The sequence below is a fragment of the Natator depressus genome, chromosome 2 (assembly GCF_965152275.1).
Source record: "Natator depressus isolate rNatDep1 chromosome 2, rNatDep2.hap1, whole genome shotgun sequence".
Lineage (NCBI taxonomy): Eukaryota > Metazoa > Chordata > Testudines > Cheloniidae > Natator > Natator depressus.
In genome coordinates, this window is record NC_134235.1 from 170,969,354 (window position 1) to 170,988,211 (window position 18,858).

At 42.4% G+C, this 18,858-nt stretch overlaps 2 protein-coding genes across 4 annotated transcripts in view; one reads left to right on the plus strand and one right to left on the minus strand.

The window, feature by feature from the left end:
- The window catches only part of BLVRA (biliverdin reductase A), a 42,961-nt gene that overhangs the window by 14,740 nt on the left and 9,363 nt on the right, over positions 1–18,858 (minus strand). The window contains exon 1 of one of the 3 annotated variants that reach the window (XM_074943238.1): positions 11,077–11,091. The exons of the other annotated variants lie outside the window; for them this stretch is intronic. The gene's annotated coding sequence lies outside the window, so the exon portion shown is untranslated. Of the gene's footprint in view, positions 1–11,076; positions 11,092–18,858 lie in introns of those variants that run through there. 3 annotated transcript variants of the gene reach the window in all.
- The window catches only part of COA1 (cytochrome c oxidase assembly factor 1), an 84,792-nt gene continuing 84,216 nt past the window's right edge, over positions 18,283–18,858 (plus strand). The window contains exon 1 of the mRNA XM_074943519.1: positions 18,283–18,400. Within this exon, the coding sequence (XP_074799620.1) occupies positions 18,283–18,400 (118 nt within the window). The remainder of the gene's footprint in view (positions 18,401–18,858) is intronic.

Consider the following 18,858-nt stretch of genomic DNA (forward strand, 5'->3'; position numbering starts at 1 on the left):
ACACAAATCAGAGGTCAAGAATTATAACATTCAAAAACCAGTCCGAGAACACTTCAATCTCTCTGGTCACTCGATTTCTGATCTCAAAGTGACTATCCTTCAACAAAAAAACTTCGAAAACAGACTCCAACGAGAGACTGCTGAATTGGAATTAATTTGCAAATTGGATACAATTAACTTAGGCTTGAATAGAGACTGGAAATGGTTGAGTCATTATAAAAAGTAACCTATTTCCCCTTGTTTATTCCTCCCCCCCCCCCACTGTTCCTCAGACGTTCTTGTTAAACCCTGGATTTGTGCTGGAAATGGCCCACCTTGATTATCATACACATTGTAAGGAGAGTGATCACTTTAGATAAGCTATTACCAGCAGGAGAGTAGGGTGGGGGGAGAGAGAAAACCTTTTGTAGTGATAAACACCCATTTTTTCATGGTTTGTGTGTATAAAAACATCTTCTGTATTTTCCACAGTATGCATCCGATGAAGTGGGCTGGAGCTCACGAAAGCTTATGCTCAAATAAATTGGTTAGTCTCTAAGGTGCCACAAGTACGCCTTTTCTTTTCACCCTTGCAATGATGGCAGAATTCTGGCAACAGACCAGCTGGTGAAGAGCACGGATATGATGTGTCCATGTAGTTTTGGGAGCTGTTTTTAAGGCAACTGGTGTTTGAGGCTGCTAATATTTTTTACTGCTTCCAGGTATCTCCTATCTCAGTTCTATCTGCAAGCATGAGTACTGCTCCCATGGTTGCTAAGATCTCCTGAAAGCTCTGTAGGCTTTTAACTCCCAAGCAGTGCCTTTCCCTCACTAGCTGCTGAACTATATTTCAGTCCAGAAGGGGCGGGAAGGAGGGATCTGAGCCTCTACTTCCATTGCCAGAGACAAAATACTATTTTTCAACAGATGCATAGGATATTGCACATGAAACCTATAGCTACCCTTTGAAAATCTTCCCAAATTTTGCCCCATGTAAAATTAATGACCTCCCCAAAGTAGACACATTTGGCACAGGCAAGAAAGAAGCTTCCAACCTTGTAACAAATCCTGTTACTAAGCAACCCGTTGTCATAGCAACTAGCCATTCAGAGCAGGTTACTGGCTCTGTAGGGCTTTAGAGACTAAAAAGAACACCTCAGTCTTCACCCAGAAACTAACAGGCAGCCAATGTAGCCTACAGAGGCTTCACTTCTATGTAGATAACGGGAATCAATATGCCAGCATTACTACTGCTTGTATTTTATTCCTCTCAGGCCATTCACACAACAGATCCTGAAACTGTTCAACAACAAAGAAAGATAACGTGATTGGGGCCGCCATCCATCTCGGAGAGCAGAAATGTCCAAAGCCCCCTCCTGCAGCCCCCCCCCCTCCTGCAGTCAGCAGAGACGCAGAACTTCCCCACTCTTCCCCCTTCCTCCCAGTGCTTCCCAGCCGCCAAACAGCCGTTTGGTGGCGCTTAGGATTTTCTGGGAGGGAGGGGGAGGAATGGAGATGCAACGCTTCCCCGCTCCTCCCCCTCCCTCTTGGAATGTCCTAAGTGCCTCCAAACAGCTGTTTGGCGGTGGGGGAAGCGCTGGGAGGGAGGGAGAGGAGGCAGAGAAGAGGAACTTGTGCAATGCTCCCTTGTAAAGTCGCTGCTCTTCCACAAAATCTTACATGCAGTGTACAGAGCAGGCAGCCAAATGACGTTATAAGGGAGCATTGCACAACTTTAAACGAGCATGTTCCCAAATTGAGCAGCAACGTAACTTTGAAACAATGTTAAGCGGGAGGACGTTAAGTGCAGAGTTACTGTACAAAGTTAGCTTGACATAAGTCACCTTGAGGCAACCTAGTGGTGCATGTGTCTACACTCAAATATATCTCCTGCCACTGTAAGCACCATGTTATGGCAATACAGTAATATCTTTTCCCAATTGCCCAGCTTGGAGAAGGGGTACAACAGGGACCTGCAGCAGTACTGCATAAAAGTGAAGGAACTGCGGCAGGCATATCAGACCAGGAGGCCAACTGTCAAGCCACTGCTGAGACACAGGCCTGCTGCTTTTACAACAAGCTGCATGCCATATTTGGCAGAAACTCCACCAGCACTCTGAGAGCACCATGGATACCTTCAAGGAGCTCAAGACACAGATATTCACCTTGAACAGTGAGGAGGATGGAGGGCATGCGATAGGGGGCAGGGGTGTCCAGCTATGCTATGAACCCGGATCCGATAGAGACTCCACTACAGTCTAGTCAAGCACTGTGAGCCTGATACAGGGGAAGGGAACTGTGAATGCATTTCCCATCACAATGTTTAAATGGAGTGCCCAATGCCAACATAGCAGGACACGAGTATCAACTTTTTATGAATTCCTCCATACTAAAAGAGGTACAAACAAACAAACAGAGGCAGACCTGTTATCTGTTTTTTATTCTCCTGTAGAGTTAGCCCCACACCCCCAACATTTTACATGGCATCAGGGGAGGCACTCCTACCCCTATCGCTCCACCGTGGGGGACAATAAGGAAACCAAAGCTTCACATATGCTGACTTTTGACAGCCACGGCTGGTGTATGTGTAGCCGTAATGAACTGAAATGGACATGAATGCTCTTTCCCCTTGTTAAGTTCTGTACCATTAATTTCAGATTTTTTAAAATTATATTTGTTTTTTAATTGCAATTTGTTTGCACTGGTTTTGGTACCTAATAAAAATCTGTTTCTGGTAAATAATTCATCTTTATTACTTCACAACAAATGCTGCAGAATGCCTAGCGGTATTATAAGCACTCACTACTTGTTATTGTACAGGGCGACAGAACTCAGAAGATCAGTGATAAAGAGCGTAATAATTGTGAATGAACAGCAAGCACTGCAAAATGAATAGGTGCATTAACCGACTGTTATATTCAGAGATGTGCACCAAGCACCACACAATACTTAACAGCCCCCAAAACCGCAGGGCCAGGTAGAGCACAGCCCACCACATTACTGTGGCTCACTGTTAAAGTGCTTTTTCAAGGCCTCCCTCAGCTTCATAGCTTCACTCTTGAACTCTTTTAATAGCCCTTGTGGCTGGGCCATTCCAAATCAGCAGACAGCCGCTCCACCTCCGCCCTCCACCGCATCAGCAACTTCTCCTGCTTTGCTTCACAGATATTATGCAGGACACAACAGACAGATATTGCCACGGGGATATTTTTTCCCTGAGCTCTAATCTTGTGAGTAAAGAATGCCAGCATCCCTTCAATCTACTTAAAAGCACATTCAATTGTCATTCTGCACCTGTTGTCCTGGTGATTGACTCTTTTCTTGGTGCTATCAAAGGGGGTCAGTGTATGCCTACATGAGCCAGGGGAACAAGGGATAGGCTGGGTCCCCAAAGATAACTATTAGCATTTCAGCATCACCAATGGTAAACCACTGGTAGGGAAAGGAAGTCCCAGCTTGCAACTTTCTAAGCACTGCTGTGTTCTTAAAGACATAAGTGTCACGCACCTTCTCTGACCAGCTAACGTTAATGTTGGCGATGCATCCTCCAGTGATCCACCAGCGCTTGCATAACCATAGAATAGTAGGCCTTTCTGTTGATGTACTCTGTGTCAAGATGGGCTGGTGCCAAAATAGGGACATGTGCGCCATCTATCACCCCACCGCAATTCAGAAAACCCATTGCTGCAAATCCAGCCACTATGTCCTGCACATTACCAAGAGTCACAGTCCTGTGTAAAAGGAGACAATTAATGTCCCTAAACATTTGCATGACAACAGCCCTCACTATGGATTTTCCAAATCCAGAATGATTTCCCACTGACCGGAAGCAAGCTGGTGTTGCACACGTCCACAGTGTGATTGCCACTCACTTCTCAACTGTCCGTGCAGCTCTGATTCTGGTGTTCCTGTGCTGGAGTGAGCTTGGCACACAAATCAAGGAATGTGGCCTTATATATTTTAAGTTCTGAAGCTACTTTGCATTACAATGCGATCCCACCAGCCAGTGCTTGTTTCTCGGGCCCAGAAGCAGTGCTCCATCATATGCAGCTGCTCCATGAATGCCATCAAAACCTTGAACTGGCTCTCACTGTGTCCCACAGCAATCTGTCTTCCATGAAACTGTCATGTCCCCCACTGCTGCAGTTCTTCCTGCAGATCTGCAAATACTGGAGGATATGTTGTCCTGTGTTTGCATCGCTCCTGATACTAGTGCAGAGCTGTGTGGGCTCCATGCTTCTGCCAGAGATGGCAGACAGCAAGAAGTGCTACACAGTTTTGTGGGCTTTTTACGAGAGGCATGAAAATTATGGGATATGGATGGCATTATGGGATGGAGAAAGAAGTCATCCCTGCATGATTTGTTTTTGCCCCACCATGCACTGCCATAATTTTCTAAAGAGAGTGCACCAGACAATGGCGAGCTGAATATTCGGATACCTACTCATGGTGCACGACACCATGCATTCACACAGGCACTGTTGGTGAGTATGCACAGTGCCAATGCAAGAAGCCAAGTATACATACGCATGAGTGATATACTAATCATGGGGGTTTTATGCCAATGTAACGTGCATTGACAAAGTTTGTAGCATAGATAAGGCCTTCAACAAGTTCAGTTTACAGCTAAGACACTGATTGGGAATTAAAAAAAGCTAGAAATCTTGTTTGCCTCTTTCAATGAATAAAAACTAGGTGAAAGGGCAAGATCTACTAGTTCTAAAATCTTGAAAGACATGGTGACCAAAACACAATCAGTTCAATTCATTAACTACACTTAACATTGCCTTTGTTTAATAAATCATTTCATTTTAAGTAAATAACATGTTTTGATAAACTTTTTTCTTAGGTATCCAGAACTTTTAAGGTAGTTTTATTTAACAAAAAAAAAAAACACTTAAAAACCCCTTAACATTATTTTTTTGGAACATTATATTTTTAATGGAATTTGAATTTCTATACAAATAGAGCTTGATGCAAATCACAAGTAAAAAATTAATCATCTAGTAAATAAAAATGCATCATTCACCATTTTCTAACATGAGAAACATTAAGAATCTGAATAAATATAAGTTAAGCTATCTTAAGTAAGTTTTAAACGAATGTGTATAAATATAATGTGTCCTCCTGGTTGGCAAAAAGAAGCACCAAATTCAGTGTAAAGGCTATATTTAGTTACAAATCAACATGTTTTAATGGATACCAGTCAATCAATGAAAATCAGCCTCTCTTTATGAAAATAATTTTGAAAGTTCAGATGCAAAACACTATTAAAATTGATAATTTAAATGGAAGTTTCCTGCCTTCTGATTTAAATCATGATTGACAGTGATTTAAATTAATCCAGTCTGCTCAGTCCACTGTATTCGTCAAGCAGTAAAGAAGCAAATAGTCTTATCTGATGTGAGTTGTATTTGGTTAACTAGTCACTGCAGATTCTCATATGAAATTACCTATTAATAAATCTCATGATATTTGGGCATTTACCTGCCATGGGACCAGGTGTGTCCAAGATAGGATTGAACACAAATATCAGTGCTCTGAGCTATTTGTTTAAACTGAGAACCTGAATCTACCCATGTGTGGATAGTCATTACTAGCACCGTAACAAAAATAGTGGAAATATGACCTGAATGCCCTTTCTCAGGGTGAGTATTCCTCCCTCAGTGGGAAGAAATCATAAATACTTATTCTTGGGATATTTCCAATGCAATGAATAGAGGAAATTCTATAGACCAAAAAAAAAAAAAATCAGTTCTAGCAGGTAGTAATGCCTCGAAATGGTGAGACATTTTTCACAACTCAGAAGTAGGCTACTATGTAAGATCATAACTTTACTTGCCCTTCTTTCTACAGTTTGAATGCAGGAATACAATGCCCCAAGTATCTGGTGATGTAAACACCAATTGCAATGTAATCCATAAATATAAGTGCCTATTAACCAATGTTGCCAACTCCCACCATTTTATCTCAAGTCTAGCAATATTTAGCACCTAGACCCAAATTGATTACACAAGAATCTTAGCATTCCTTTTTGCAGGTTAACACCACTTTTGGAAGTCATCTCATCACATAATCTGAAGAGTAAACATCTACCGCAGGTTCCAAAAACCAATAGAGAGATGCTGGAGTCATAGCCACTAAAGAGAGACCCACCTGATTTAAAGTACAAGTCAAGGTAGGGCAGTCATGCCTTTGGTCTCCTACTTGCGGATTTAAAGTGTGATTAAAATCAGTGATTTAAATCGCTTTGACTAAATCAACCCACCTTGGTACCTACTCTAGTTTTTTTGTTTTTATTATAACAAGAGCTTTGCATGATGTTAAAGGATTACTGTGATATTGTTGCTTCTACCATACTGGAAAAAATAGAATAAATCACACGGCGATACTTCTAACAGCATCAAAAATTTATTTCCCCACCCTTCTCCTCTAAGTGACCTGGTGAAAGAAAAAGAACAACAGAACCTGTGAGGAAGGAGCACTTTCCATTGCTCAGCAGTAACCTCTCTAGCCTATTAACAGTCACCGCTGACAGGACTTCTTTTGTAGGCTGTTGTGAGCTAGAAGAATGGTGGCTACAAATTGGACTGTGAGGTCTTGCAGGATTGCAGCGAGTTAAAAATGACTCCCGTAATTGGGAGAAGGAACCACATGGGATGGTGGGAAGTGAAAGAAGGAAAACAAATCTTTTTATTCACTGGTAGCAGTATCTTCAGTTAGTTCTTCATCGACAACAATCCAATTCTCTCATTGAGATAAATTGCTGGGGACTGTATTATTCCATGCAGAGCTATTGTTATACCATCAATTCTTCTGCTGCTCTTTCTAGGCACTTCCGGTGCTCATGATGTCCACTGACATTCCCAATGAGAAATGCTCGGCTTGTTCAGCAGCAAATAGGTACGTAGTACTGGAATATACATGGAAAATTCAGGAGTATAATAGGCATATTCTAGCTCAGTGGTTCTCAACCAGTAGTGTGTGTACCCCTGGGGGACACAGAAGTCTTCCGGGGGTACATCAACTCATCTAGATATTTACCTAGTTTTACAACAGGCTATGTAAAAAGCACTAGCAAAGTCAGAATCAACTACAATTTCATACAGACAATGACTTGTTTATACTGCTATAGATACTATACACTGAAATGTAAGTATAATATTTATATTCCAATTGATTCATTTTATAATTATATGGTAAAAATGAGAACGTAAGCAATTTTTCAGTAACAGTATGCTGTGACACTTTTGTATTTTGTCTGATTTTGTAGGCAAGTAGTTTTTAAGTGAGGTGAAAATTAGGGGTACACAAGACAAATTCGCCTCCTGAAAGAGGAATAGTACTTTGGAAAGATTGAGAGCCACTGTTCTAGCTGGAGCTACAAGGAATATTCAGCAGCAGAATTTAGTAAGAATTTAGTAGCACAACATATGCGTTCTACTTGGATGTAATAGTAATACTAAGCAGTCTTGTTGCATTTTACACATTTAAAGTGCTGTGCAAATACTAATTCTTAAAAAACACCTTAAAAGTGAGTGAATTTTCTTCTCCATTTTAAGTGACTTCCCCAAGATCACAGATAAAGCCATTGCAAAGATAGGATTAAAATGCAGATGTTCTTAATTCTTTGCCGCAAGTTCATTTCTCCAGCCATAAAGCCTCCTCACTGAATCATTAGAAAGTTCAGGAGTGCAGCAGGCGCATTTTGCCTGGACATACTTAGAACCTTCAGCAACAGTCTGGCATTTAAATGTCTTACACTTCCTTCCTGCAGGTTTCAAATGTTGCTTTTAGCTACTTGTCCCTAATGTGTAGGGATGAGTAATTCAGCACCATAAATCAAGATTTTGCAATTAATGTAAACTGGATCAATGTAACATGGATATGAGGCCCCCCCCCAGGTTGTTCCATCCTCATCTTACTTAATGTGCTATTTTCAATGATTACATCACTTTCACACTTCTTCAGCATCACAGATTAGCATACCTCCCACATAAGGTTACCTATCACGTGATCATTTAGCTTAAAAATCTGACTAGTGGTGCTCGCTACCTTTTTGCGCACTTGACAGTAGGTCTCTCAGATTCCCAGATATTTCCCACAAAATACTCACTATTTTTCCACTCTGTCCCAAATTTCCCTTTGCATGGCTTTCATATGTGGGCTTGCCTGATATTAAATCCGTAACCCTCTTAAGCTTCAGTGCTGATGTACATATTTTTGTTTCCATTTTACCGTTTAAAGACAGATGATCTGATTCTCATTCACATTATGGCCATCTTACACTGCTCTGGCAGCATAAAGAGGCCTTAAACTGAGTATGAAGGTCATTTACACCTATCTTAAGGCACCTTTACTAAGTGGACTTTGTGCCACTGAGAATCAGGCCCAGAACTTTTGAGTGTCAGAATTTATCCTTTTCCAGCTGGTGCCTGTAAGAGAATGACTGACTTCAATTTATTCCTGAATCCTCCATTTTTCTTAGGAACTTGGCAGTCAGACTGCTCTCATTTGGCAAAGTTTCCAATACATTATTTACAGTTTCGCCTCAGAGAGGGATCAAATGCAGTTCTCTCTGTAGTAAATCGTAGGAATCCAGTGAAACAATGGAATATTATGCAATAGTTATAGTAGAAATGCTGCTTTTTAATCTAATTGGAGCAGATAAAGCAGAAGCAGAACTGACTAGTAGTCATTTTTTATTACTACCTAGGACTGTCACAGCATTCTGTAGTTTTCTGTTAGTTTTTTAAAAAGAGCAGACATGCTTTACTGACCTCAATTCAGCAAGGTATTTAAGCATGAATATCCCAATGAAGTCAACTGAGTAGCCCAATAGGGAACTATTCACGTGCTTAAAGTTAGGCATGTGCTCAATACTTTGTTGAATAAGAGGTATAGAGCTCACAGCAATCTTAACTAAACCAAAGATTAAACTTATATAAAAAGCAGACGCAAAAATGAAAGACGACACAAAAAAATTTGTTTGAACAGTAATATGCAATGTAAAGAATCCGTTTCTTGATCCACCTTTGCTGTGCCCTAGCGATATGGCTAAAGCACTTCTGGAAGCAAGAGATAATCAGGAAATTAATTTACACCTGCCCCACCCCCACAACATACATTTAAAATGTTAACTGAACACAAAATAAAAGTCATGCAGAACTTCTCTCCAGACCATGGAAAGGATTTTCAGCTTTCATTTGTTTAAACACCCTTGTATGTTTTCCCTAAGGGGGTTTGTGTGTGTGTGTGTGTGTGTGTGTGCGCGCGCGCGAGCGGCTCTTTCTTATTTTTTGTTTTGTGGTCCTTGCATGTTATCATTCTGAATTCTCAGAAATAAAGGAGTATTACATTAAAACCTTCCAGCAAGAGTATTTATGCTTTTATCTGCTCTGTTCATAGGCCATGAAACTTCAATTCTATGAAAGCTTAATGGAAGGCACACGGGTTATGGTAGGAGTGCTTTGACACTTTGGAGCCCACACTACTGCTCTTGCATGGGTTTGTCAGCAGACAGTAATCTGTAACAGTGGCCTTTGAAACTGAGCAAATTATTCCTTCCTGGCTATTAATGACCATTTACACAACATGCATGTGACTAGTTTAAAGTTTATAAATACACCTCTTTGCCCAAGCCTTCCAAATGGATTAAACCGTAGGCTTCTGACTGACTGGCAAACCTGCAGGCAGCAGAGTCTGTATTATTAAAATTTTGAGTGTCTCATCTTTAGCCGTGTAATACCATGGTAATAGGTGCCAAACAAATGCTTGTAATAATAAGTATGACTAATTAGAAACATCAGCTGTCTCCAATATTTATATTTGAGGCAGATCATAAGGGTGGAAAACAATCTTAAAAACACATATCTCCGGAACCCCACTTTCCTCACCACCATTTATACCCTCAATTCTCTACTGAGGCAGTCTAGACTGTCAATACAGACTGAGGTCCATTCCACCATCATTGTGACATATGGGGAAAATGTTCAAAAACTAATATGAAGCAATGAGAGATGCTGCCCTAATCTGAGAAGCTGACTAAATGACTGTTCCACCCTTTATCAGAATGCGTAGCAGAAGCCTTGCACTAGATGGCTGGATTCTAAAGTTTATAGCCAAATTCTGTTCTTGGATATACGTCCACTTCTTATATGGAAGTTAATCAGGGCCCCTACAGCCATCTCAGGGAAGAACTAGGCCTTGACTAGGGTGAAAGGACGAGAAGGAGATTAACAAATAGATCTATTTGTATAGTAATAAAAAAACTCTCTTTTTAACTAGTTTTATAATGTAATTTTAAGCTTCCACGAAGTACTCTGCATTATAAGATGCCTTATATAAATTCTGGCTGGAAGACAAACAATCCTGCTTACAACAGCTTCACATCAGCATCCTTTAACTAAGAGGCTGCTTATAATTGATTTATATACACTGCTTGCATTCACATAACATGGAAGCTGAGCCAGTTTGGGTCAACAACAACAAACATATATGAGACATTTCTCCTAAATCTGCAAGACCTATATCCATTTTTGCAAACACATTTTGCATTTGTGTGGGGGGAGATGTGTTTGAAGTTGATCCACCACTTTCTAGTTGGGTTCAACATAGATAAGCACTCCAAGCATTGGAGAGATGGCAAGACATCACCAGCTATGGTGCCAGCAATACACCAATTGCATCTCTCTTCAGAATCAACCAATGCTATCGCAAAGAGACCAGTACCTGCCTGAAGACCAGAATGATCAAACTAAACCCAAGCTGGACTAAAGCAATGCCAGTCCAAAGGGGAAATGCTTTGAAGAATTAGCTGAGATGCTAATTTCACAAAGACATGCTCCACCATTTGTCAAAGTGGTGTGAGGTCTCTGGGTGCGGCTGGACCAAGGAGTAACAGGCAGGTAGAGACAGTGACAAGAAATGCTATCTTTCACCTCTCAAAAAAAAAAGTTTCATGCATTTGTCACTTCTAGTGTATTCAGATGAAATTTATTTTCTAGCACTGAAGATGGTAGCAATGGAGATCCTCCAGATCCTACAGAATGCAGTAGCCCACCTCTCTAATAGGACTGGCCACTGTGGTCACATTACCCTTGTGTTTGGATTCCTCCACAGGCTCTCTGTTCACATCCTGATTTTCACAGCTAAACAACAGGGCAGGATCTGGCTACATCAATGACCGCATCTTCATCCATGACACACTGAGACAGCTGAGTTCCTCTGGGACAACTCAGATAACAAACAAGAGAACAAGGTGTGTGAGATCCAGAAATAAGACACTCTTCCTTGAGGGGACTCAGCAGTGGAATAAGCTACCAGAAACCATCAGTTCCCAAACAGGTGCCCACAGAGTGCTGGCAGCTTACATGGAGCAGGCTCCTCCACTGAATCCAGTGGCTCTAACACCCTTGCAAGTACCACAAGGGGTTGCAGCTGCTATTCCAGCCCATATGCTGAAACAGCAGACACAGAGGGGTTCTGCTGAAGCTCCGCAGCCTTCTCATGGCTTATCAGAGGACAAGTCCACCCCACATATTGCCCAACACAAAATGTGTGTGGGGGGAGGGCAAGTTTGCATAAATTTCACCCATACATGTCAGTGTCCCTTCAATATACACACAGGACTCCTATTAACATTGTGGCAGAAACAGACATGAACTGGAGGCTGAAGGAATGGAAAAGGAGACTCATGAGAGGGTCTACTTGTAGAATCTCTTTCTCCTGGCCAAACTCACAGGTACCATGGGGAGTCTGATGTCATGGGCATTACAGTAACAATTCAGAAAGTTTCAGAGGCTCCAACCATTCCTGTGACTATAAGGAAACTGCTAAGTTTGTACAACTCGTGCCTGAACCACAAAACTCAAGAAGCATAAATTCTAAATACGTTACTGTAAAATCCAGCTTGGATTGATACCCTCTGCTAGATCCGTGTACTGGGCACACATCTCCTCTCTTCTCTACTGAGCAATAAGGCTACTGGAGTTTAAGTTTCTGTGATCCACATGTATAAGACATCCACGTTCATGTAACTGACCATGTAATAATTTAGACTCCAATTAAGTACCTCCTGTTTCCCACTTGTTGCTGATTTATTATTAATGCAACTTTCAAACAAATAGCCTTCCTACTATCCTCAAGAAAGTGAAGCACTGATATATCTGCACACACGTTTTTTGGACAATGTTATACAAAGGAAAACTGTCACCATAGCATCTAGTCAAAATCATGAGAGGAGTAGTAGATAGGACAGAACAAACGGTGGGTCCCATTCCACCAGTGGGTGGCAGGAAAGTTCTAGCTAGGTTACAGGCCCAGCGTGGAGAGGAGGCCCCAGCAGGGGGTGGGGGCAGGATTAAAGAGCAAGCCCACCCTGCACTCATCTCACAGTGGCAGCTCCTATCCTGTGGGGCTGGGACCAGCTATCTGCTCTGGACGCCATGCGCCAAGTCGCAATGCCACTCACTCAGACTTGGCCCGGCCACCCTGCTGACATGGAGGGGTGGCCAGGCCAAACCTGAGTGAGTAGCATTGTGACCCCATTCGCCAAGCCATAATGCCCAGAACGGGGGGCCAGGACAACCCCAACCAACAGGAGCTGCCATTATGGGTTGAGTGTGGGGCAGGCTTCCTCTCTCACCCCCTGCCCCCAGCCTTCCTTCTGCACTGGACTAGGATTAGAGGGGTAGTGCCGAGTCAGAGGGTACTACTGCTGGTTGTCAATGCACCCCTGGCAGGGCAAAGAGGCGGTGGCAGTGGCAAATGACACTGGCCTATGAACACGTCCCCCCACCCAGTTTGGACCCTGGGTGGGCCACGCACAAAAAGAAAAGAAAATGCAGTTGGTGGATCACCTTAGGAAAAGGTTTGGGAACCAACGAGATAGGTAGAGCCCTGCAAGTCTGCAGACATCTGCTGACCACGTTTGCGGATCAGATGCAGATACACATTTTGTATCCACGCAGGGCTCCAGCGATAGGACACTGGCCTGGGAGCTGTCCAGAGTTCTGCAACTGACCTGCTGAAAAATGGAAGGCAAGCCCTTTCCACCCCCATGTGTGTCTGTTTCCCCTCCCATCTCTCATCTGTGTTGCCTATTTAGATTACAAGCTCCTCGAGGCAGGGACTCTCCCTTCTCTATTTTGCCTAATACAGGGGGGCCAGGCCTCAAGCTCAGTTGGGCTCACCGGTCACTACCGTAATACAAATAAAAATAATAATGGTCATTTAAAAATATTATGTGTTAAAAACAGGTTCAGATAGTACAACTGCACCTGAGTGCCTCTGCCAATTTTGGGGGTTTTACCCCAGATTTCCCTTTTAGGGAGGTAGTGTGGCCTACAGGATAGATCACTGGACTGGGATTCCAGACACCAGGGTTCTATTCCTGGCTCTGCCACTGGTGTTGGGTGACTTTGGACAAGTTACTTTGCCTCTCTGTGCCTCAGTTTCCCCAACTTATATGGAGCTTCTTTGTATAGCACTGTGAAATTTACTGAAAAGCCCTATACAAGAGCCAGATATTATTTTTTAAATGTTTCTCTTCCCTTTTGTTATAGAAAATCCCACACAATCATCAGGGAAAACTGACTACAGCAAAGTTTTCATATTCAGATAAACTATTCAATTGGTACATTAAAATGCACAAAATAAAGAAACCGAAGAAACAAGAGAAAACATTTTTATGTACTCTTTCAGTTAAACTAGTCGTGAGCCCTGATCACGTAAATACACAGAGCGTTAACTTTAAGCACAAGTAATCACATTGATATCAGTGAGATTACTTATACATGTATGTGTTCTACTAAGAAATAAAGGCCTTAGCTGACTAATCTGATAGATAATATCTGTTGCTTTCTGGTGCACTTGAGGTCATAGGATCCCAGCTTTATGACAGACTGATCGACTTTGAGAATCCCCCAAAAGAAAGAACAAAACACTTTACTGCCAAGAGCTGCAGAATCCCCTTAAACATACTAACAAAGGGCCAGATCCTCCACTGGTGTAAATCAATGTAGCTCTATTGAAGCCAACAGAACAATGCCAATTTACTTCATATACTTGGCATTGTAGACAAGGTACTTGAATAGACTGCAGCTAGTCAGAAAGTTGACTTTTTTAATTTAAATTTAAAATTGTTTTCTGCAAAAACATTCTCACTACTCCAATATAAATTTGTAGGGGAATGAGTTTGCTTTATGTTCTGGCTCAGAGTTAAGGTGAAATGGGTGAGGTGAAGTTTTATATGTCAGTGTTATCATTAAGGAAACGTGTATGCACAGAATAAAGCTCACGTGTATCTTATTTCAAAGACTAGGTATCTTAGTCCACCACTTCCCCAGGACACCTAGAAGGAGCAATGGACAATCTTTATCTTCATTAACTTTCATAGAACTAGTAACACTGACAATTGCCAAAGAAAAGTGTGGGGGGGGGGGAGGAAGGGGAAAAGGAAAACTATAACAATAGGGGTTATTTAAATCCCTCCCAATTTTAGAACCCCACACAGTTTTCACATTGTTGGCTTACATAAAGCTTTAAGTCTATAAGTCATCTACCAGATGCAGTCTAGTTAGATTACAAATCAGTTTGTTCATTCTGGTACATCACTTCTTTATCTATTAGGCTACCCTGAGAAACTAAAGACATTGTCACATGTTAAATCAGCCACAAGAGGGAGCCTTTAGAAGCCATATAAGTAATAGAAAGAACGAGGAGTACTTGTGGCACCTTAGAGACTAACAAAGGTATTTGAGCATAAGCTTTCATGGGCTAAAACCCACTTCATCGGATGCATGCAGTGGAAAATACAGTAGGAAGATATATGTGTATATATATATATATATACACACACACACACACACCATGAAAAAATGGGTGCTGCCATATACACGATAAGGAGAGTAATCAATTAAGGTGAGCTATTATCAGCAGGAGAAAAAAACCTTTTGTAGTGATAATCAGGATGGTCCATTTCAAACAGTTGACAAGAAGGTGTGAGTAATAGTAGGGGGAAAATTAGAATGGGGAAATAGTTTTTAGTTAGTGTAATGACTCACCCACTCCCCGTCTTTATTCAAGCCTAAGTTAATTGTATCCAGTTTGCAAATTAATTCCAAGTCAGCAGTCTCTTGTTGGAGTCTGTTTTTGAAGTTTTTCTGTTGTAATATTGTGACTTTTAGGTCTGTAATCGAGTGACCAGGAAAACTGAAGTGTTCTCCGACTGGTCTTTGAATGTTATAATTCTTGACGTCTGATTTGTGTCCATTTATTCTTTTACATAGAGACTGTCCGGTTTGACCAATGTACATGGTAGAGTTGGCAACGGGCTTTGCTGCAAGGTTAGGTTCCTGGGTTAATGTTTTTGTTGTGTGGTGTCTCCCAAGATCTGTGAGAGTGAGGGATCACCCTTCAGGATAGGTTGTAGATCCTTGATGATGCACTGGAGAGGTTTTAGTTAGGGGCTGAAGTCAGCCATAAAAATGTTAACATACTGTGGGGCCATGTGGGTATCCATAGCAGTGCTGCTGACTCGAAGGTAACAGAAGCCACTACCTGTCACCTTCAGCCCCCAACTAAAACCTGTCCAGCGCATCATCAAGGATCTACAACCTATCCTGAAGGACGATCCCTCACTCTCACAGATCTTCGGAGACAGGCCCGTCCTCGCTTACAGACAGCCCCCCAATCTGAAGCAATTACTCACCAGCAACCACACACCAAAAACACTAACCTAGGAACTTATCCTTGCAACAAAGCCCGTTGCCAACTCTGTCCACATACCTATTCAGGGGACACCATCATAGGGCCTAATCACATCAGCCACACTATCAGAGGCTCGTTCACCTGCACATCTACCAGTGTGATATATGCCATGACGTGCCAGCAATGCCCCTCTGCCATGTACTGTATTTTCCACTGCATGCATCCGATGAAGTGGGCTGTAGCCCACAAAAGCTTATATTCAAATAAATTTGTTAGTCTCTAAGGTGCCACAAGTACTCCTTGTTCTTTTTGCGGATACAGACTAACACGGCTACCACACTGAAAAAAATAATAGAGTGAATTAAATATTTCATACATTGATTAAAAAGATACTTAAAAAGCACATTCCTTTCCGTATATCACTCCACATTATATCCACACGCTATTTTTAGGAGGAACAATTTTATATATAAACAGGACACGTTTTCAAAAGCAACCTTTGAATTTGCCTGGGTTGGTCTGAGCTCCTGAAAATATTTAGACTTGAACAAGAAAACTGCAGTTTTGTATGCAAATCAAGTAGCCAGATAATCTAATTTCCTTATTTGTATGGACAAATCAGAGTTTTGGAGCACCCCAGAATGTGAGCATGAAATTTTGAATACATACACTTACGGGCTAGATTGACACTATTTTGAAAGCATAAAAGATGAAAAAGAAAAATGATTCCATAGTACAGCTATACACTTCCCTGAAGACTAGCATGCTTATCCTGATCAGCAGCCCCATGCAATTACACTACAAAATTGCACCCAGCGAAACTGTTCTAATAATTATCCATCAAGTTTGGTCCTGTAGAGAGTGAACGAGAAATTCTACATTGACTCAAATTATTCCCACAACTTCCAAAATTAAGACCATGAATAAGAAAGAAAGTTGAAAGGAGAACATATTGCAATTCACAAAACACTCCCTTCACTGTACCTACTGACTTCTTTTAAACAATGTTAATATTCTGATAACGATCCCCTACATCCTGGGACAGACTAGGTAAAAGAATTTGGATATTATTTTATGATATATGTTCATGCTACTTACTTTTCTTCCCTAAAATGACAGCTCTCTCGTACTATAAGATAGAACATTCTGCACTAATGGTCTAGTGTACTTTTGCTTAAGGTCTGGCATCCTATGAGCCACGTTTTTGCTTAAACTGCAGCCACAAAATTTGTGGGCACATCCATTGTGAGCACAAGACACATATTTGTATGTGAAAATGGACATTTTCTACATGCAACACCAGGTAACTGTAATGCCCAAAGAGGCCCTTATTTGCACAATTACCTGGTTGCATGTACAAATGTCCTCTGACTGGCACAAGGGTGAGTTTTCCATGCACAATATTGAGGGCAAACACATTTTGTTGGTGCTATTATAGGCAGCCAGCTTAGGAAATGTAGCCTAAAGATGATCTATAGCTCTGCTGTTGCAAGGTGATGTACTTCACTCTCTTTTTAAAGGTCTTCTCCAATTTTAACTACGACATTCCAGAAAGAGAGAATGAGAAAGGATAGGAAAAGAGAAAAGTAGTGAATGGGAGCCTTTATAGGGGAGAAGAAATGCTTGGAAATTCTGCTTCCCTGCTGTCTCCATCTAATTCTAGGCAAAGTAAGTGAATATGAATGGAGTGCTTTTAGAGATCATCACATATATTAACCAATTACATAATTTGAACCACTGTGGTTCCGCTACATCCGTTATCTACAGAAGCTTGACCATGTGTGAGAGCACTGAGGCTACATAGTAAGATATCTAAGGCAGGATTCTGTAAAACAGCAATGACCTAAGTACCCACATGCAGTGCATATAATTACAGCACAATATTACAATGTCTCATTTGTGTCTCCCATTGCTAGCAAGTCTAATAAGTAACAATAATTATATACTTATGAAACCTGTTTTGTAAAGGCAGATCTGCGCTGGCCTCATGCCTAGCCGTGATATGCATGACTTAAATAACACAATACAATTTATGTTTGCAGAGCGTGCTTCCAATCCAATATGCTCTGTACAGAGAGTTTGTCATAAGCCAATGAGAAAAAAGATTTTGAATTTTAAAAATGGTGTTTCATGGGGCAGGGCTGGATAAAGCACTGGGCATTGGTTACCCTTGAATATGTGGGGTATTCAATTTTTTTTTTTAGCTATTAACTAAGTAGTCACAGGTTTGCAGCACTCTCAGCCAGTACAACCTCTTGAGACTCGGCCACCGGGTGTGCCTCCAGTACCAGGCCCGGGTGGCTGCTGTTCCATGGCGGCAGCCAACAAATGGATCAAAGGGGGCATCGTCATGACTGGGACCCCCCAGGCATTCCAATGTTGCCACTGAGCAGGTGACTGCCCTGTCTGCCACTGCCTTGCTGCCGGCTCGGATGCCCAATCTCGCCGCTGAGGTTGAGATGATGGGCTGAAGCGGCCCTCAGTTCTGGAGGAGCCCCCTTCTGGAGACCACGGAGGGGCTGTCAAGGCCTGGGTCTGCCTAGAGACCACTGACACCGGAGACCGGTGCCCCACCCAAGGGGACCGGTACCGATGGTGCGGCGAGGGTCTGGCGCTGAGGAGATTGGAGGTGTGAAGGAGATTGTTCCCGCGGTGTCCGTGACTGGGACTGGCACCGGGACGAAGACCTTCGGGATGGCGATCAGCGTCGGTAATAGCAGGACCGGTGTCTCCCTCTCATCGAGCTGTGTAGACACGATGTCCATCACAACCCTGTAGCCGGTGAATGACGGTGAGTCTGCACCAATCTTGATGATGACACTGGCGACCAGCGGTACGGAGGTTGAGAGTGCGCCATCATCTCGAGGGATTGGTGGCACTCCTCTGCTCCCTCAGCAGCCTTATCGGCTGACTTGCCCTCTTGGGGAGCCTCAGACGAAGCCTGTGGCACTGGCAGTGCTGGTTGCGCAGGTGGAGACCTGTGCTCCTTCGACACCTGGGCTCTTGAAGGCATCGGTGCCGGCAGGGGAGTTGGTCCAGTCCTGCTTGCAGAAGGACCTTCCACCAGGCTGACGTCCCCAACCAGAGAGAGCTGACTGCGGGGCTCCGGGGTAGGCGGGCGGTTTGGGACAGGCTCTTTGCTTACTGCTAACTCGCCATTTTTGGTCG